This window comes from Pyrgilauda ruficollis, unplaced genomic scaffold (genome assembly GCF_017590135.1).
Source record: "Pyrgilauda ruficollis isolate IOZ18807 unplaced genomic scaffold, ASM1759013v1 scaffold56, whole genome shotgun sequence".
Taxonomy (NCBI): domain Eukaryota; kingdom Metazoa; phylum Chordata; class Aves; order Passeriformes; family Passeridae; genus Pyrgilauda; species Pyrgilauda ruficollis.
The window spans coordinates 5,406,744-5,428,447 of NW_024527266.1; the positions used below are offsets into that span (position 1 = coordinate 5,406,744).

The 21,704-nt window shown below is 38.0% G+C and overlaps 1 protein-coding gene across 3 annotated transcripts in view; it reads right to left on the minus strand.

Moving 5' to 3' along the window:
• Positions 1-21,704, minus strand: part of TTC26 (tetratricopeptide repeat domain 26) — a 47,168-nt gene that overhangs the window by 23,340 nt on the left and 2,124 nt on the right. For all 3 annotated transcript variants that reach the window (XM_041481498.1, XM_041481500.1, XM_041481499.1), the window contains 7 exons: positions 16,851-16,965; positions 8,086-8,135; positions 6,305-6,450; positions 4,899-5,070; positions 4,429-4,503; positions 3,120-3,222; positions 4-59 (listed from right to left, as the gene is read on the minus strand). In XM_041481498.1, coding sequence (XP_041337432.1) covers positions 4-59; positions 3,120-3,222; positions 4,429-4,503; positions 4,899-5,070; positions 6,305-6,450; positions 8,086-8,135; positions 16,851-16,965 — 717 coding nt within the window. The remainder of the gene's footprint in view (positions 1-3; positions 60-3,119; positions 3,223-4,428; positions 4,504-4,898; positions 5,071-6,304; positions 6,451-8,085; positions 8,136-16,850; positions 16,966-21,704) is intronic.

Consider the following 21,704-nt stretch of genomic DNA (forward strand, 5'->3'; position numbering starts at 1 on the left):
TACCTGTGGAGCTGTAGGTTCCAGGTCCTTAATCAGGTTATAAGCCTCCTGTACGTCATCTGAAATGCCAGACATTGGAATGCATGACAACCCAGAGCACACTGTATTAGAACAAGTCACTCATCCTCTACAACATTCCCCAGTAGTCATAGACTAAGAAATAAACCATTTAGACAGGAGGAGAAAGGTAACTATAAATCATTGTGAATTTCTATCACAATGGTGATAGTTTTCTAGAACTCAAATAACAAACACAGAGTGAGTAATAGCTTCTTTAATACTACAGTTTTCCTAGCAGAGATGGTTTGGCCCCTTTGTTCATAATCCAGTGTCTGCCTTCTCAACAGCACAAGGTCAAAATAATAAATCCATCATCTTCCTGTATTTTGTTTTCCCACATTTATTTAGCCCTCAAAGAGAACAGGTTAACATGATGCTGTAGAGAAACATCATCTTTTCCTTAGCAATATTTCAGCATCTGTCCAGCACATCCTAATTAAAAAGGAAAAAGCCCTACTAGTATCGAAGTTTAAATGTGAAGTCTGAAATCTATAAATAACTTCATTTCCACACAAGAATTATATAAACTGAATATATCCTAAACTTTCCCTGAATTAAAAAATATGTTGGCACTATGGCTGGCTTTGTAAATCAAGCTTGTGAAGATCCTCTGTTACTGGCAAAATTTTGTTAATACAGCATTACACCAACTGCCCACACAAATAAGCCTTATCAAACAAAATTTTTTTTCACTAGAACATACAATCCATGCAGCCACTGAAGGCAATATGCACTGGAGCTGCTAGGCTCCCACTCATAACCTCTGCTTTCTTATCTACTCCCTTCACTACCTTGAACAGTCACATAGTAAGGCAGCATTACCTTTGCTTTTCTTTTTTCCCTTTTTTTAAAAAATATTTTTTGTTAGCTCAGACCACCACCACCACAAAAAAAAAAAAAAAAAAAAGACAGTAACCCTTATTTTTATTAAGCCAGTGTAGACCATCAACACAGAACTATGCTCTTAAGGCTCCAACAGAAGTGACTAGCAAATCAAATGGCAGCAGATAACAGCAGGATACTAGTTGACCTCAAACCCTGTTAGAAGTCCCTATGCTGGAGTTGAAAAAACAGGATGCATGTTTGTGCTTCAGTCACTCCAGTTCAGAGCACATATCATTAGCACAATCCTATGTTTATCAGAGACCTTTTCAGTTTTGGAGAGACAGCTGTAGTCACTAGAAGTAAGAATTTCTCACTTTCCTAACCAATGTTGCTACCCTAGCAAGACTTAAAAAATGAAAACTTAGCCAAACCAGAAAAGAAGTTTTACTCCAAATTCCCCTTGATCTTTGTCAGTACACAAGAAATTTGTATATCACAGTAAAGTGAAGAACGTAACAAATGTAAATTACTGCAAGGTTAAGAGCATATGAGCAAACAAGACTGATTTTTAACTGATGCATGAGATGCACTTTGTTTCCATGCAAGTAGAACTTAATTTGACACATATGTAATTATCAACAATATTGTTGTGCAAGATAATTGGTAATAGTATCAATATTGCCTATAGTGACACTGGCAACAATAATACTGGACAGAAAGGTGGCTGGGGACAGCAGACATGGATTTACCAAAGTCAAAATGTACTCACCAATTCAAGGCATGACTGGTTGTGTGAACAAGGAGATAAAGGTTGTTGCTGCACACTTTGACTTTAGCAATGTGTTTGAAATGGTCTCTCATACAAACTTGAAAGATAGGACTGGCTAAGTAAGACTATAAGGGGATGGAAAACTGGCTGGACTACCTAAGGATAGTGACCAGTTGTACAAAATCCAACCGGTGGTTCGTTGCTAATCAAACGCCCCAAGGACTGATACTGTTGAATAATTTATTTTTATTAATGATCTAGATGATAGTATAGAGTACTACAAGCAAGTCTGCAAATGATAAAAGATTGTGAAGAAAGCTCACAGATATTGAGAAGCAGCTCAGAAGGCTGAAAAAATGGGCTGAAAGAAATCTGATGAAGTTCAGTGGAGGCAAAATACAAGTCTTGCACCTTCCTTGGTTTGAAACATGCCTGAGCAAGTCAACTGGCTAAAAGGCAATCTGGCAGACAGCACGGCCTTGCAGCAAAGGAGGCACACTGGATCATATTAGCATGAATGGAGCCATCATGGCAAGAGAAGGAATTCTTTATTTGGCACTTGTAAGGTTGCCCAGGCTTGGGATCCGACGATCAAGACAGACATTGAAACACTGGAGTGAGCTCACCTGAGGGCTCCCATGGCAGGAAGAGGGCTGAGGAGAAACTCAGAGAACTGAGTTTGTTTAGCCTTCAGAGAAGAAAGGATCTCAGGGGAGATCTTATCACTCTCTACAATTAACTGATAAGAGGATATAGAGTAGATGGAAACAGGTTCCACAGAGTGAGAGGAAGGCAGTGGACTCAAGGTAGAACAGAGGAAGTTCTAACTGGATGCTTGTCTGGACAGGGCTATATCTAATTGGACCTGCCTTGAATCACACAGCCAGTCAACACACTGTTGAATAAAAGAACACAATGGGAGAATAGGGATAGCTCTGAAAAACTCAGATATAATTCAAAGAAGCTGGAAAACACAGGAGAGATACAAGCAGAAAATCCTTACCAACTGATTCTGGCTACCTACCTGCATTATTTAGGAATTGTAAAGTAGATATTAATGAAATATCTTATTCACACTCACTTTGGTTCGTATTTTGTTTGTGCTGTATTTACAGAAATGGTTGTCCTTGCCTTTACAGGACATATGCCTACCATTCTCACATATTCAGGCAGAGGAGAGGTCTCCTCACTAGAAACAAATAAACACTACCATACCCAAAGCCATCTCCTGCAACCCAAAAACTCCAATACTCTGCTGAAGTAGGCTTTTTTTGAGTGCACGGTATTAAAACCCTTCTCTGCAAGCCATGGGAACTTTTACTTTGCTGTTTTACAGAGGGAGAGAAAGTGAAATAAATTACCTTTTACTGCAAAGAAAAAAAACCAAAACCATTGAATAACTTGAGATAAGATGAATTAATGTCATCCCTGAAGCTATGAAAGAGCCACAGGAAGGTGTATTTACCTTGCTGGAGATAGTAAATCACAAGATTCAGTCTTGCCTCAGGAATAACATCAACCAGGGGAGGTAGGACTTGCAAAGCCCCTTCTCCTCCTCGGAAAACCACCTGCAGAGAAAAGCAGCATACTGATAATCATGTATCAGAATCTTTTCTATGATAAGTTAATTCAAGGAAATTAATCCTTAAATTCCTGTGTAAACAGTATGAAAAGTTCAGTGGCTCTGGCATTAGTTTAATTCCTGCTTTAATATAGATGTAGAACTATACAGTGTGACAATCTTTACTCTGAAGAATGTAAGTATTTAATCCATACGTAAAGATTAACTTATTTCAGCTTTTAGCAGCTTAAAAGAGTGAAACATTATATATCAAAGATTTAGAAGAGTAATATAGTCTGAGTGAAGGGAACACCTACAAAACTATAAACTGCTTATGATGTTTTCATATGAAAAAAAATTAGGCTAACAACTCCACATTTATTTAGAATGACACAGGATCCTAAAATGATCAGGAGCAGTCAGTTATACTCCAGTTTCACATGACAGTTCCTCCAGCAAGATCTAATGTACTTATTCAATAAAGCACTGGCAAAAATACCAACATACAAAATAAACAACACCAGCTTACAGAAGTCCAGTTTGAAAGCAGTTTTAACTCTTGGAGAAAGAAGTGTTAGCTAGTGATGACTGCTTGTGAAAAATGACAAGGCAAGTAACTGCCTGTCATGAAATATGAGCAATCTACAGTTACCAGTTGTTCAGCAAAATAATAATACCACTGAATGGAAAATTAACCATTAGTTACTCTTAGTGACTCTTTTACTGCAGAACACAAAAGTATTTTGGTTTTACGAGCATCTTTTTTCCTAGAATTCACTGCTTAGTACTTTTGGGACAAAGGCCATTTTCATGAGCTATCTTTATTCCAGTCAAATTGCTCTGGTACTAAATAGAGTTCAGGGTCATCCTGACTTGTTTCTGTAGTGTCTTTATTGGGAGGGCTCCACAAAGTATCTTGCATAGGTACTCTTACACAACATGCATTACTTTAATATGCTTTCAGAACTAAAAGCAACAGTATTATTATTTTCTTGACACAGTCTCAAACTGTCAGGGAAAAAATCCAGGAAAAAAAGTAAATACACGGGATAGCACATTCATTATACTGGTAGGATTCCTGGAATGGGACTTATATGGCAGCAGAGACTCAATTAAGTCTGCAATTTTTCAAAATATTCCACTTTATGAATCATCATGAAAAGCTCTACAAATGAGCACAGTTCATATTAAATCCCAGAAACGCATTACTTACCAGATTGTGCTTAATGAGCTCCTTGCCAAATTCAAAAGATGATGAGGCACTGTCTGTCAAGTTTTTGAGCTCTGCCTGGAATTACATACATTCCAAAATTTTAACATAAAACCAAAAAAGCACAGAAGCCTAAGTGGAGCTTCAAATGAGCTTAAAAGCTGACACCAAAATATCTCCATTGGTGTTGGATGACTAGAAGATTTTGCCTTTCCACTCCTAATTATTTTAGCAACTGGGTAATACATATAAACACAAGACCACAAGGATACTGGGAAAATGGTAAAACCACTGTGTACATATGTGGACAGATGGGTTAATGCCAGGGAAACTGAAATAGGTGACATTCCTATAAGAACATAGTGACAAGGTGAAGGCCATTATCAACATTACTGATTAATACAAAGGAAAAGAAACATGTATGGAATGTTAAACTAAAATAAAGGTGAGTTGAAGGACTGTCCAATAGATACCTCTGCAGCCTTTCCATTGTAAAGTCGGAAATGGTTACAAGCCTTAAGGTTAAGAGCAATGGTGCTGTCAGGAACTTGCTGAAGATAAACAGCTAGCACTTCCTGTGACACATCATAGTAATCCAGTTTGTAATAGCACAGGGCCACATATACATTCAGAGCCAGGTATTCCCTGCAGGAAAGAGGATTAAAGAGAACCCTTAAATCCCACTAGATAGTTTAACATTTCCCCACTACAGTGCATTAAAATCAGTAAATAAAAAGAAAGCTCTTACATCTACACATATTTTACAAACACATCAAAGCTGGGGCTTCTGAGAAATGCTTAGGGCTTCTCTAGTTTGTCAGCTAGGACACATTCACAGTATATTTTTCCACAGCAGCTACTGCAGCTTTTAAAAATTACTAACAAAACTTTTGGTTTGCCAGTCAGGGAAATAGCGGCAACTTCACACCAAGGAATGTGCAGAACATGAGCATCATAATTGGCCTGGCAGAACATGATTTTCTAAGCAATACACTGAAAGACATTTAATGTGCACATTAAAGTTTGTACTAAGTAAAATTATTTCAAAAAATCCTTGTCATTACAAGCAGTCAAGCCAGAAGAACTGGACAGAAAAAAGACAAGCATTTGTGAAAACTCTCAGTAAAAGGATAACTATTATGAAGGTTACTCATTTAGCTTTGAGTGATTGCTTCTGCAGGACATGGAGGTTAAAATCTCTTTCCCAAGCATTACATGATACATGCATTATGATGGATTTCTCTGAAACATTTAAGAGGTGCTAGGTCAAAAGATAGCAGTATTCTGGGACAGCAGTTTGTATTTTATTAAAAATACTTCCAGCCACTTAAGAATTCAACTTGTTCCTTGTAAAATTCTGAACTAAGATTTTGCAGAACATGACAGAAAAACCCGTCAACAAGTATCACAGAGGATAAACAGAGAAGAAAAGAATTTCAGACGTAAAGGAATGCAAGGAACTCTACATAAAACCCAAGAATTGAACCCTTCTAAAGAAGGCTAAGACATGAAGGGTAAGTCAGTAATTCAAGCAAAGTCCCTAGACTGGCCATCAGAGGGGAAAAAATAAAAAGACAAAGCAGGTACATAACCATACATCATTTCAGGAGAAATAAGTAACAAAATAAAAAATATATCAGAATGAATTAACCAACAATTTCACAAAAAGAAAACAAGAGAGAGCAGACATTTTTAAATGTGGGCTTTTCAATAATACTTTGAATGAACAAAATTGAGGAGCTGCAACTGGTGCACATTCTGTGACAGGAAAGGGACATAGCAGCTGTGGAAAATGTCTGCTTTCAGAAACCAAGCAACTATTTGGAATTTAAATACCACCAATAACATAGATGCTCCAATAGTGTTTAGAGCTGCACACCGATTGTCCAGCAGAATGCGCTTGTAGATATCAATAGCTTCTTGGTAGTGGGACCTCATGTAGTGGATAGATGCCAGGCTAAGCTGATCTTCTGTAACATCTTGCAGGTTCTGGTGAGAGCTCATCAGTTTCTTTTCATCACTGAACTGAAAAAGAGTGAGACACATTCTCAGAAGAGTTCAACAAGAAAAGCTTTTTAACTAAACAGGTTAGTTTTGTTCTTGCTGGTGAACACCATTAAATATCTGGAAAACTGCTGTTATTTTAAAGTTAATTTGACCACTGGAGAAAGACAAACATAAAGAGGCAGATGAGTTCAAACTGGATAAATGTTAGGCTAAAACTAAGCACACATTTTCCTTTAAGGTGTGATTTAGATATAATTACATGTCGTGTGCTTTGATGGATAAGAGGGAAAAAGCTGAATTAATTATTTCACAAACAGAATTTCGCAACACAAAATGCAACACAAAATTTCATTATTCAAGCCAGCAAAACTTTTGCTGTTTGTAGATCCAAATCTAATGCCTCATGCGTAGCAGAAAAACTCAAGACTTGCAAATACACGAGCCCTAATTTTTACAAGTCTTCTTTACAGCACTAATAAGTTCACTTTCACCAGCCTCCAAATTCTAGTTTCTTTAAGTAAATGACCTATTTTTAAAAGCATTGCTGAATAGCACATAAAACACAAACACAGAAGGTTAAAAACAAGGAACAGAGTTAAACATACCCATTATATTTGTATTACAATAGTGAAATTGAGGCTGTTTACCTAATTGGTCTGCTCAAATCACTTATTCCACTGCTTCCCTTTGCTGGTTTTGCTGATTCAACAGTAATTATGAATTTCTCTTAGACACAAAGTGTAATATTATATATTTCTTTTTCCACCTATCTGCTAGTTTTCTTCAAATCCTTCTCCTCCCTCTTTGAGCCAATCACACAGTTATAAGGCAAGATAAGTTGCTTCAAAGAACTAAAGGCAATGGGCTTCCTAGTTTTGGTAAAACCATTTATTTCCAACAACTAACTAGATAAAGAGAAGTTGCATAATTCCTAGTTCATCACAGATATCTGTAAGTGACAATGCCACTGTAAAAAGGCTTTAAGATTTTTCTCTTAAAACTAACAGATATTTAAGTAAATAGAATCTGACATCAAAGCTAACATTCAGGATTTATACTTCCTTTTAAGTCAGTATCATTAGTAGAAGAATGCTTCTCACGTATTCTGGTACAGGATGGTACAAAACCTAATTTAAGGGAAGACAGTTATGTATAGTAAGTGAAATAAGCACTTAATTGTTGTTGAAATTAAATTAAATTTCATGCTATTAACAATATGGTTTCCTGGATTCTGAACTACTTAAAGAGGATCAGCAACAGCATATACACCATTTTGGTCAAATTGCTACATATAAGAGAGCTGCAACTTGGTACATTTAGGGAAAAAAAGTAAAATAGTGGCTTCTACATTTCTGATTCTATTATGGTTTCGTGTTCCTCATGATCAAAAATACCATTACATTCCTATTGTACAACCTATGTGAAGTGTATGGATAATACTTTCCTTAGAAACATGCTGAGAGCATCTATTCTGAGATCATGTTTTCATACTTGCTTTCTCCTCCACATTTTAATACAGTAGGGTGGTTATGAAAAATGTTTGTTCTTCGTCACCACAGGCATTTTAATTATTCTGCCAGGTTTCCAGCATAAATTACACGTTAGCAAATTGAAAAGAAAACAAACAAAGTAGGAGTGAAGGAAAGATCATACCTTATGTGCCAGGTGAAAGAGTAAACGGTTCTGGAGACCACTCTTGGGTGCTGAAAGGGAAATTCAGTTAGTATTATTGTAATGAACTACTCACAGGGAATCTCTTGATGTTTTTAACTATCTTTCTCAGTAGACATGAATGCACCCCTATTCCTTCATTAACTAGCCCAAGTACAGTTCTTCACTGACAGCCCTTTGCAGGTCATACCTTGGGGGAGGTTCTACCAACTTTAGAGTGGTTTAGAAGTCTTCCTCCTTCCTATCTTCATTCCCTGACTATTTCTTTTTAAATCCCTGTTGAAAATAATTTTTCATTGGCCTCTATCTTCAATAAGCCTTAAAATTTCTATGAATTGCATTATCATTTCCCTACAGCAATTTCTCAATAATACTCTGGGGTTTTTTTGTGTTACATAAGCATAGCACTTTTTCAAAATAAAAAGCAGCAACAGATAAACTCAAGGCTCCTTCTATATGTGTCACACTTGGAATAAGTTTTGATTTATAATTCCAGGAATCTCAACAACTTCTAGTGTATTGAAAAACCCAGTGCTGATACCATTTTGTCAGTCATGCACACTACATTATACCTCTAATATTTCTTCTGTCCTTAGGAATGAAAGGCACATAAAAGAATTCTACAGCCAGAGCAGATAAGATTCAAACTAAGATACGGCAAGAGATTTAAGAGGGATATTTTCTTACTAGAGCCAGTAAAGTTACTGAAATTTCTTGATCCAGCAGGATTAGGAATTCCATTGATTTCACTCCATATGACACAAATTGTCAACTGCAGAGTTTTAAGTCACTAGAGCCTTTTGCTTCACCAAGAGCAACAAATGTCCTGGTCAAACAGAGCTATTCATTTCTTTTGCAAGCAATCTTCCAAAAAGCCTTCCCTTGTTTCCTGCACTTTTCCTAGCCTAATGAGCACTCTCATTCTTGCTCAGATCAACCAGCTGGCAAACCATGTTCCACAGAAGGGGTGTACACGGAATCTTTACAAAAAGCAGAATTACTTACTGTGTTTATAAGGCCACAAAAGTGCAGAGTTAGCACAGCAATAGCCTGTAACACAAGGCTGTAATTCTTCTGACATCCTGAACCATAAAAGAGGGCTCAAACCACCAATCCCTCTTCCCCACCATCCCCTGAAGATGGAATTTATTTTTTTAAGCAATTTAGGGAGAGATTTCCAGGTTTCTTATTCTTTCTCCACATAGTAAGTAAACTTTGTAACACAGTGGACAGTGCCAAAACCCAGGCCATTCTGATAAGATTGGCAGCACAAGGCTGCCCACCTACTTCTAATAAGTACAGCAACTATTTCTTCCCTTTTTTCCTTAGCAAGCTGTGTTATTTAACCATGTTCCCTAGAAAAATTAGGACAGTTATTTTGTATCTTTAAAGAACTACTAGAATAGAAGTCCAAAATACAAAGATGGTATGAAAGCACTCTCACAAGACCACAACACCTTGTAAGATACTTCTAACAGAGCATCAAGTTGTTAAGAAGCTCAATTGTCTTCAGTCTAGGATATATGTGGGAATTAGGTTTTTTATTAACAGAAAGTTTCTGATCTCCAATAAATACTCCATAGGCAGCTGTAGTACTATAACTAACACGATAGTGTGAATATTTCATCCACTGAGTTAGAAAGTGAGAGTACCTTAATTTAAATGCATGCTCTTCACTCAACATGTTCCCCAGCATTAATTGATAGGTTTTAATATCCAAGTGTAGAAGGGTTGCACATGGACCCTACATGTGCTTTCGTGAGAAGCTTCAACCACAACCATCCTTCACAATTCAAAACATTTGGTCATCAAAGACTCCAAAAATACAAGCAGGATAGATTTATACTGAAAATAACATATTGTATAATCACAGTACCATGGGTAAAGACAGCAATGTTCCTTTTTTGAGTAGGTTTTCCCTTTTTTTTTCCCTTTTGAGTGTGTTTTAGCATTAATTTCACTGTGTAAATTGTGACTTACAAGCAATACTGTCAAGAATCTAAACCAAGGAATTTTTGTTTCACTGGTCAACCAGTGAGTGTAGGCTGCCCTTGCAAACTTGGCATCTGATCTGACATGAAAATTGTTATTTACTTCTTGGCAAAAGCTGGAGGGTTAGCCCACATTATTTAACACTTAAAAACAGGGGAAATATGAAATCTGAGTTTTGATGGTGTGCATGGATATATGGAGAGTGGAAAATTGTCCTGCTTCATAAGATATTATATGATACTGGCTGTTTGATGTTCTTTAAAATGAGTTGCTTAAAATCCCATGCAAATATAGCCCTGTCAATTATAGTAAGCAGAAATATGGAAACATTCAGTGTCAGCAGTTTCTTTTCTCTTAGTGTCAAATGCATTCTTTAAGGAAGACAAGGAAACATATGAACAAGGTTAGATTAGTTTTCAGAAAGAATGGGGTCATGAATATTGGATAAAGACGTTGTCAACCACTGGAGCAGGAAGTGATACAACTGTCTCATCAGAGACAATGATTTTTAAGGGACATTTAAGGGACACTAGTTTGTTTTTTTATTATTCTCTGCTGCTACTGAATTTCATTGTCACTGATCTATTAATACTACAAGGAAGCACAATCTCCTTTTCCTGTTCTACTTTTTCAAGACAATGACTCTACTCTTTTTATTTTTTTCTTTTTAAATCAGTACTAAGCAATCTTGGGATTATAACGCACATGATGACAAAGCTGCATTGCAACAAACTGGACCCTGCTTCAGGTCTAGTATTGGCCTTGTACTCAAGCACTGAAGTAGCTGGATGAGATTTATCTCTTTCCACCTAGGAAATGCATTGATATTCTTTCGCCAGAATTTTTGGCATGATCAGTGCTGTTTTTCCAGGCACTTGCGTCATAGCTGTCATAGATCTTAAAAGCCTTCTGTATATTTTTATGTGCTGACACTGACACGCAGCTACTGAAGTTATTGTTAAAATATAATAAGCAACTACAGTAAGAATGAAGACATCTTCACTAGTTATTAAACAAAACGTCAAATTTACTAGGAATGGCAGCTCAGATCTTTGTGGGTTCCATATTGCTGTCTCAGGCAGTAAAAAGATGATGAAATAGTGTCATGGACAAGCTGGAATTTGTGCCCTCTCATAAGAGTGCAAGGCACTGCTGGTCATGCATCCAGCATAGACAAATCCCATCTAGCACATAGATGGTGCATATTCTATAGCACCCTTCGCACATCGATAGGCATAGAACACACAGTAAACACACCTAGCAGGAGCTGGCAGGAATGGAGCAGGGCTTAGAAGGCTCCCTCCTGACAGTAGAAAATACAACCACAGGAAACCTTATTTTCCTTGTCCCTGAGAAACAACACTCTGCTCATCTGATCACAAGAGCTGAATGAAGCCCTCTGTGTCTCAAAACCAAAGTTTCATTGGTGGAGGGGAAAATGAAAGGGAATGGGAAAAATGCTCAAAAAAACCCATGGGCCAGCAGTGAGGTTTGCACTTACATTCATGTGAACAGCTCAACTGTTCAGAATTTTCTTGAATGAAATTTACAGAGGATATTCACTGAAATGTTCCCATTCTTACAAAACTTAAATGGCAGTTCAGATATGTTCAGTTACTTGCAATACACACACATTTAATTTCAGTCATACTAAGAACAAAGTAAATTACAGATCATAAAATTAATTACTCCTGGGTTGTAGCTTCCACTATACTTAAAAAAACCCTAAGAAAATAAGGTTAGTAGCTTTCAGAGTTTAAACATGTGATATTGTCACTTGCACACTTTTAAAGTTCCATGTATGAAATGGCTGGTTCAAAACCTCAGCTAAAATGCACCAAAAATAACTACTGTTTTCAAGACAGGGAGTACAAGCAACAAAGCAGATAAAATCATGTAGGTGAACATACAATCATAAGAAAAGGAAAACTCAGTAACTGTTCTGTGCCTGCTTGTAACCGAACATTTTCACTGGTGACAACTATTTCACACCTGAAAAACATTATTTCACAAATAAGCAAAACTGGTTTGGAAAAGATCATTGTTCTTACTAACCCATCTCTGTTCTGCTTTTGTACAATATTGCTCGTTTCAATATAGGCTGTAAAATGAGTTCTCTATTCAGTTAAACCACATTCAGATCTGACACATGCAGAGATGTGAAGAAGCAGTTACAAAGCTTTTCCCATCAAAAATTGGAAGGGATGAAAAAAACCCCCCAACTTTAATGAATGCTTCAGCAATACAACCCTGTCTGTGCATGAATCTTAAATTTAACCCTAAGATTCCATTTATTCTAAAAAGACTGTTTTTCATAACAGACTTAACTGTAGCCCCACTTATGTGCACATTTTGTGGTTTAAAAGAACAATTTAAGTTCTTATGCTTTAGTTCTTAGTTTCTTTCTTAGTGCAAGCCAACAGCTTCTGAATGCTCGGATCAGTTGTCAGGATCACAGTCCAAGTGTGCCAGGCTGAGTTTCTGTCCTTGCACAGCAAAGAACTGCGAATGCAACATAAGAGTATTAGTTTTTATAATAAAAAAATAATAATTTGTTGTTATTATTATATACTTAATCAAGATCAATAGTTTAAGCCTCATTCTCTCAAGACAAGATTGGCTACTCCTAGCACAGAAAACATATGTTCAGCCAATGCATGAGAACACAGATGCAAAAGGAGTCAGCAAAGCATCACTTGACAGCTTCACTATGGGATGACTACAAAACAACAGCAGCTGACTTGGAAGTAACTCTACCTTCACCTCAGAACCAGGAACATCAGTAACTGCAATGCCAGCAGACAACAGCAGAAAAGGAGAAGCCAGAAATACTTTAAAAGTATTGGAAGAAAGCCTAGAGGAGGTAAAATACAATTGTAATGAAAAACCTTCAAGGAGGGATTTTTCTTTATTGCCTTTTTGTTCTACTTCTTAGGTTATATTTGCAGTAATTCTTTTTTATATGACTTTTGATATTCAGTCTTATTCTTTCCTGAGAGGATCACAGAATGGCTTAGATTGGAAGAGACCTTAAAGATGTCTAATTACAACCCCCCTGCCGTAGCCATGAACACCTTCCACTAGACCAGGCTGCTCAAGGCCCTGTTCAGCATCGTTTTGAACATTTCCAGGGACAGAACTTCTCTGGGCAACCCCTCACCACCTTCACAGTAAAGAATTTCTTCCTTGTATCTAATCTAAACCTACTCTCTTTCATTCATTCCATAAAAGCCATTCATCCTTGTCCTATCACTACATGCTTGGGTTAATGGTCCTTGTTTAGCTCTCTTTTAAGTCCTGTCGAGGTATTGGAAAGCCTCAGTGAGGTCTCCCTGAACCCTTTTGTTTTCCAAACTGAAAAATCCAATTCTCTTAGTCTTTCCTTGTAGGAAAGGTGCTCCATCCCTCTCATCATTTTGGTGGCCGCCTTTGGACTTGCTCCAGTAGGTCCATGCCCTTCCTATGCTGGGGACCCCAGAGCTGGATGCAGCACTGCAGGTGGGGGTCTCACCAGAGCAGAGCAAAAGGGCAGAATCCCCTCCTTCATCCTGCTGCCCACGCTCCTTTGGATGCAGCCCAGGATACAACTGGCTTTCTGGGCTGTGCCATTGCTGGGTCACATCCAGCCTCTTGTCCACCTTCACTCCCAAGTCCTTCTCAGCAGGGCTGCTCTTGATCTCTTCACCCTGCAGCTGGTGTTGCTAGCGGGTTTGCCCCAACCCAGGTGCAGCACCTTGCACTCAGTCATGCTGAACTTCTTGAGGGTCTCACAGATCGACCTCTCAAGCCTCTCTAGGTCCCTATGGTGGCATCCCATCCTTCAGGTGAGTGAAGAGCACCAATCAGCTTGGTGTTATCTGCAAACCTGCTGAAGGTGCACTTGATCCCTTCATCTGTGTCATTAATGAAGATATTAGATAACACTGGTCCCAGTACAGAAGCCTGAGGGACTCCACTGGTCACTGATGCCCACTGGGACTCCGAGCTGTTGATCACTAACTACCCTCTGGATCTGACTGTCTGACCAATTCCTATTCCACTTAACAGTCTACCCATCAAATCCACATCTATACAATTTTGAGAGAAGAATGTTGTGAAGAACCATGTCAAAAGCTTTACAGAAGTCCAGATAAATTACATCAATAGCCCTTCTTTTGCCCACTGATGGAGTCACTCCATCACAGAAAGGCACTAAGTTGGTCAGGCGGAACTTGCCCTTGGTGAAGCCATGCTAGCAGTCCTTAATGACCTCCCCATCCTCTGTATTCCATGAAGTTTGAATTAAACAACAAGCTAAGAGACCAATTCACGTCTATTATAAAATAAAGATAAAACCTTGCTCCACAAGAGACTGTGGACTATGTATCTGTATGAATATATTAATTACCTCATGGCTTTTAATGATAGTTTCCTAAATTTTAAGTATCCTGCAAATTTTTCCTCATTAATGGGATGATGGTTAACAACAATTTCCTTAAGCAACAACAACAGCATATGGCAAGAAAGAACTTGATTTCAAGATATTTACATGTTTGTGTGGAAAAACCTATTCCAGAAAGTTAGCTCATATTTATACTCCCTTTCACACAGAGATTCTGACACTGTAGAAATTTAGAACTATAGCTGAAATTAAATTAGATCTCCTTAATTTGTTTTAGCAGTATGCTACTTTCAGAGGTTTAGCATAACTGCAGCAATAAACAGCATGCACTATACAAGAATTCAGGCAAAATAATCCCAAAATAGCAATGGTAAAGAACCTAATATTAACACTACCTATTGTTTTTCCAGTGTTATTTAAGGCAGGATTGGATAAATGGTGTTCTTCTAAAGACTTTTCAAAGGAAGTAATTTTATTTTTCTTCAAGGTCTTTACAAAACCATGGAAGAGAGCACAAGATATGGCCTCAGCTGTCAACACTATATTGCAAACAGCCACCACTGATGCAATCCTAAATTGTTAAAAAAAAACCTAAAAGAGGATCTGGCTTAAGTAAAAATAAAAAGGTTTAAATTCAATATAAGAAAGATTGAAAGGAGAATATACCACATTTGCAAGATTTCAGTAGAGAAAGGACAAGCATTACAAATCCTCAGCTGTGACTGCTTCCCCACCAAGCTTAAGTAGCCAGAAATCACCAGGATTACAGTACTCACAAGAAAGGTTGAGCACCTCGTTATAAGAACTGGCATGCTGGCCTTCTTAAACAATTATGTAAAATCAAGAACTGATCAGGAACTGAACTAATGTCACTACTCCATTATTTTCTGTTCCCTCCCTCAGCTACACTCTCTCCTGCTTTTGCTTTCTTAATATTCCCACCCTTGCCTCCAGCACCTAAGTACCACTAACTGCACCCCTTGCTCTGCCACTCACCATACTATTATTAATTAATCTGAAGGGGCATGACAAACACTAACCTTCCTTCCCCTCCAGCTCACAGTTAATAAATGTGCATGCCAGCTGTGTATATGTCATCTCTAGAATGGATTACTGTAACTCACAAGATGTGAAGCTGATGACAACGGCTCCAACTGGTACAGGATGCAGATGCTTGCTTTCTCCATGCTTTAGGTCACAGTGACACCTCAAAGCTCTATTGCCCATTTACTTTCAGATTCACTTCAAGTTCTAGGTTGCAATCTCCAAAGCTCAAATTTGTGGTTGAAGATTAAATTATTTGTGAATATAAGAAATTCACACACCTCTTGAACAATACAAATCACAAAGCTCTGCATGAGATTTTTTTACAATTGAAAATAAAAAAAAACCATTTCTAGTTGTGGGGTTCAAGCTCAGCATGATTTTTCTGAGAATTTTAAAGGGATATGAGAACCCAATTATTTTTTAAAAATCCTACAAAGCTGTCCTTTTGGAAGGTACTCTTTCACAGCAGAAGAAAGTACACTATTATTTTCTTCCTACGCTATTTTGCAGCCCAAGACAAGAAGACTAATGAAAGAAAGGAGAAAACGCATCCTTCAATAAGAGTTTTGTCCTAAGAAGGCAAGAGTCAGAAGCTGAGTGGAATATCGCTACTATTAATTCCACTTAAAAAGCACTGAGATACTATGGTTATAGAAAACAATATAAATCACTAAGATACATAAAAAGTGATGGGCAACACAATTAAACTACAGAAACACTTTTAGGCAGTAAAAATTGCCCTGGAATCTAATTTTCATTCCTCATCTTTAAATGATCCCATGCATGTTCAGATTTAAGTAGAAATGTAATAATGTGACTATTGAACTCCATGCCTTGAAGAATCAGATACCTAACATCAGACTTATAAGGCAATGAGACCACCTACTAAGTCACTCAAACTACATAAACAGAGCTCTTGTCTTCATCAGGGAGAATGCTTCGTTCTCTCAGATGCTTATTTTTTTGTAATTTCACTGGCTTATTTGCTTCATCTGCACTGGCTCAGGGACACAAAATCAGTCAAAAGAAAAGTAACCTTTTGTTGCTGGTTGGCATATACTGGGTTTTGTATTTAGAAATTAATAAGAGAAATTATTTTCCTGATGCTTTTAGTTCCAGCTGCTCCACATGTCCAAGGTATTTTTAGGAAGGAAACTGCATCATAATTCTCCCGTTAAATAAAAGTTAAAATTAACTAACGCCGAAACAAAACCCCAAACCCAAAAAACTTTGCTCTAAAGTATCCTTTATTGCATACTTTGTCTGGAAATTACTTTAAGTGTTCAAATCAATAAGCAGTCTTTTCAAACAGAGCCCTACAGCTCACCTTTCAAAGCTGCTTGCTCTGCTTGCGTGTACATCCCCAGAAAGAAGTAGGTACAGGCAAGGTTCACCCAAACATCTGGATTGCAAGTTGCTTGCTTGGTTAGAGCCTCATATTCCTGCAACAGAAGAGAGGTTGATTTTTAAAAAATGCGTAATAACACATACTTGTATTAAATATAATTCTTTCTTCCACAATTTTACAATGTATCATTAAATTACTGAGATCAAACAATTTATTCTGAAGTTCACTGCAGTCCTTACAACAAAACTGTTATTTTAAGCTGTGTCCTGCTTTTTTGTTTACAAGAATATAGCAGACCACAGGGACAAGCAGTGCCATAAATCATTGCATATAAGCAAGATTTCTGTCAATATTGAAGTTACAGAGAAATAAAATGTAATTATGTTGTAAATATATTATAATAAAAATATTATTTACAAATATAAGCCCCAATATATGTAAGCTATAAAAGCATCAATATAACCAACTTCTGTTGCTTTCCTAAGTTTTCCTCCAGTCAAAGCCTGGGAGCCATAATCTCCCAGGCTTTGGGAAATCAGGGAAATCTCTTTGTGAATATTTAATGGAGCAAGTGTTAAATGTGTTTTTGTAAACCTGTAGGTAGTGTCTTAGTGTATATTAAAACCTGTGGAAGTGTGTGTTAAGTCTGAGGTTATGCAATATAATAACATCAAGTGCAGGAAGAATTTTTCTTTGCACTACTAATAACTAAAATAAGTATTTTTAAATTGTGTTTAATTTTATCACATCCTTTTTTCAGTTCCTATTTTTGTGTATGTTTTATAATTACATATTAGTACAGTGATATATGTATATAATTTATAAATGTATAGATGTGTGTATATACATTGGGGGTGTGTACTCAAAAATCTTTTATTAATAGGGGTACAGCAAAATTGTTTGGAGAACACTGCATTAAAATGCAAGCCTATAAATTGGTATTGGGCAAATTCAAGATCTCCTTATAAATGAAGATTAGTAATTTGTATTAAATATTAATAACCTGTTCCTAACTTTACCATTTTCCATTTCAAGATTTACAGCCAACAGCTATAGAAAGGCTTTAGATAGCATATTCTGATATTTCTTACCCATCCACAATGGTTACATATCCTTTAATTCTGCCAAACAAACTGCTTCATTTCTTGTTATTTGTGAAACAGCAAAAACTTAACAGATCAATCTTTCAATCTACTTCTTCAAAAAAAAAACAAAAAAACAAATAACAATTTTGCAGCCACTAAACAATTATATTCCTGAAGATAAGCATGTTTTTTCAGAGTAACAACAGGTACTAAAAACAGAGACAAGGAGATCTCTAAATGCCATTTTTTCCTGTGTCACAGTTCTGACAGATTCCTGGGAAGGACCATCCCAATGGAAGTGCCTGCTGCTGGTGCTCCTGCTCGTCATCCAGCCATGGAGGCAGGAAGCATAAGGCAAAGCAGGCAAGGTCACGCAAGGTTCTCACCCGACCTTCTGAAGGAATACCATCCATGTACTCCAGATCACTGCAAGTTGCTCTTCCCTCCCAGCAAAACAACCCCTTGACTCTGTACTTGCTTCCCAAACATGAACTGAAGTCCCCTCTGCCTAGGGGGAATTTAGTAGACTGAGCCTCTGTGGGTGGGAGACTTCTTACCTCTGGGGAAAAGGGCAGATACATATATACAGAATGAGATAAAATAAGCCATGCCCAAAGGACAGCAAATTCCAGGAACACACACATGCTGACAACAATAAAGTTTAGAGTTTGCAAGCACAAAGAAGTTTTTTTTGTTTCCAAATAAAAGTAAACTGCACTCTCAAACAGAGAAGGTACTCGTAAAGAGCACTTTAAAGCCAGCTCAGTCTTGGTAGTGTTTCAGGGACTAACCATCCAACAATATTTACAATAAGTAAATATAATAATAATAATGATGATTAATGATGATTTAAAAAAATAAAGCATTTCTATAGAGGCCAACCTTTCCTACTGAGGCCAGCTTAATCTTGACGCAGGCCTGTCATGGAGCCCTGAGATATAGGCCACTGCTGTTTATTGGGACCATCTGGAATCTTTCAAAATTCATTCAGATTAAATGCACCCAAAGGTCTCTCTTGACTAGGGCTTCAGGCAGGTTAATTAGAAAAGACAAAGTGCATAAACACAAGTCATGTTCTGGCCTGGCCATTCAAAGTAAGCAATATATAAAGAGTGTTCTAGCAGTACCAATGTGAATCTGTGGAAACATTAAATAAAAATTAGGATTATTAGTGCTCCTTATCCTGTAGTTCTGGGCCAGGTGTCTGGACTATGTGCTGTTGACCCTTTCCTCACTGAAAGCCATTCAACATCAGTCTCTCAAAGACTACTTCACAAGAACTTTCCCCCTTCCTTTCTTAATAAACCAACAAACCCAGACAAACCAAATGCTCTCAAACCTGTCCAAAGAGTCAACCTGTGGCATGCTTTTGCCATCCAGCAGCATTAACAACTCCTTGCTAGTTTACTGTCCTCCTCCTCATGCCTGTGTTACTAGACACATGCAGTTTTCCTCAAAAGCAAGTTGATTGTCTACAACTATGGACATGTACTGACCATGTGGAGGGCCAGCTCAATGCTCTTATTACATGTCTGGATTCTCAAAGCCCATAAACACAGATGCTGAAGAGCCAATAAACAAGCCAACATATATGGCTGCTCCACATGTGCTCGAATGAGATACTTATTGTAACCTGGCTACAGTCATCATAGAGAGGCCTAGAGAACTCCCAGAACTAAAAAATCCACTTTTTACTTTCTATCTTCAGCTATCAGGAACTGGAGTGTACCTGTATTCTCACACTTCTCACAGAATTATTCAAGCATGACCAGATAGTGCCCATGGATCAACAATTACCCTAGTACAGCCCTGGCCCTTCCATGATTTATGATTTGACTAAAATTACCCTGAGCCAAGCTGGCAGGAGGTCCTGATCAGTGAAGTGGTGGAATTCCTCCTACTTCTCTGCCAGAAGGGAGGTGGCAGACTGGAGAGACTGTTGCTGGCTGGTTGTAGGATTTTGACAGAAACAATGCATTGAAGGCTCTGGCCCAGGGATCATTCTTTGCTCTCATGTGTGCAATTGATGAGCCAAAATGGCACTACCATGTCCAGCAGCTGCACCATGTGTGCCTAGAAGCAGAGGGTACAGACTGCAAGTGTGAAACTTGTTCCAACCAAGAAGTGCACCTGCCCATGCCAATTTGTCTTGTAAATTTTTTAAATATATGTATAGATATAGATGTAGATACAGACATTAAAAAAATATAATAAACCCTCACTTTCTTAAGACCCCAGCTGATTCAATTGATAAGACCAGGCAGCTCAGAAACAGAATAATTGGTCTGATGCTCTAGTTCTGCTACTTGGGTGACACTGAGAAATTTTTCAGAAGATTTAAGATTAGAGCCATGAACAAGTGGCAGCGGCTGCAGAAAGATGGATGGGATGGGTTTTCCCCCATTATGGACACTAGATGTGGAAGATTCCAGAAAACTACAGAGATGTCACCATATACTAGGGAAGCTCTGGTTGCCATATGATGCCAGGAAGACATGAGCTACTCAGTAAAAATAAGTTTGTCCATGAAGGAAGCTAGTCAGTCCCCCAGGAAGAACTGCACCATGACTGCTGGAAGAGTCAAGCCCATTGCAATACCATTTGTAAACTGGGCTACAGCAGGAGGGATGATCCCACCAGACCAGTGGCAGTGGCATAACCTTTGAGAAAGGCAACTGCTGTTAAGAAGGGGCAAGTATGACCTCAGTGAGGCTGAGGTTAGTGCTCTACCTAGACGACACCTGACTGCTGTTGGTGTGCCTATGACAAGAGAATGTGAATTCTCTCACATGAATGAGACAGAGATTTTGTAGTCATTCTCTCTGAAGACATTCCTGGAGCTGGAATGGATGTCTGTGTGTTTTTCATTTCTTCCCTGTTTCTCCTGGTGGTGCATGATGGCCACCTCACCACAATTCCCAAGCTTCTCCAGAAGTTGCTATGCAACCAACAGGCCTGGCTCACTATGAAAGTATCATCACTAATAAAAGCAGGTAACAGTGTGATTTCTGAAGACCCTCATCAGGTACATGGACCATGTTAATACAGTGACACAGACTATGTGTTGTCACTTGCAGGAACACATAACAGCATGAATCATTTGGATTATGGGCAATGTCATTCTGGATAATTCAGCAGAATCTTTGACCCACAGTATTTTATTTACAGTGCTTTTGGCACTCCCCAAAGAGTCCTCCAAGATCTCAAGGGCATAGATTACCAAGGAATTTGTCCTTGAGAATACAGCAACAACACCTCTGTAATACAGCAGATGAGATAACAGCATTTTACACTTCAACATGGAATTTGATAATGAAAGGCAGTTCAGCCTCCACGGTGGAATGAGACCTACAAATTAGAGACCTTAGAAATTAAAACTAGACTGTTCCGTCCCTGAAGAAACTACGTTGAGATGCACAGGCTCATTTCCTACGTGTCACCACAAAATGACAAAGCTATCAGGACTTATCACTGTGCAAAAAACCAGTATTAAATCTGGGAAGACAAGCCCTGTGATTTCTCACTTAAAACATACACAATCAATCAAACAACAAATCACTCATACAAACCTTTTATTGTCCCTTCTTGGGCAGATAACCAGGAAAAAGGTGGCTATGCCGCAGTGTTTAAAAGCCTGAATCAAGGGCATCACCTAGTGGTGAATCAAACACCACATGCAAAAACTAATTAGAAAAATTTTAAAAGAAGCAGTCGCCTTTCTGCTGAAGGAAACATGTAAAATCTACCC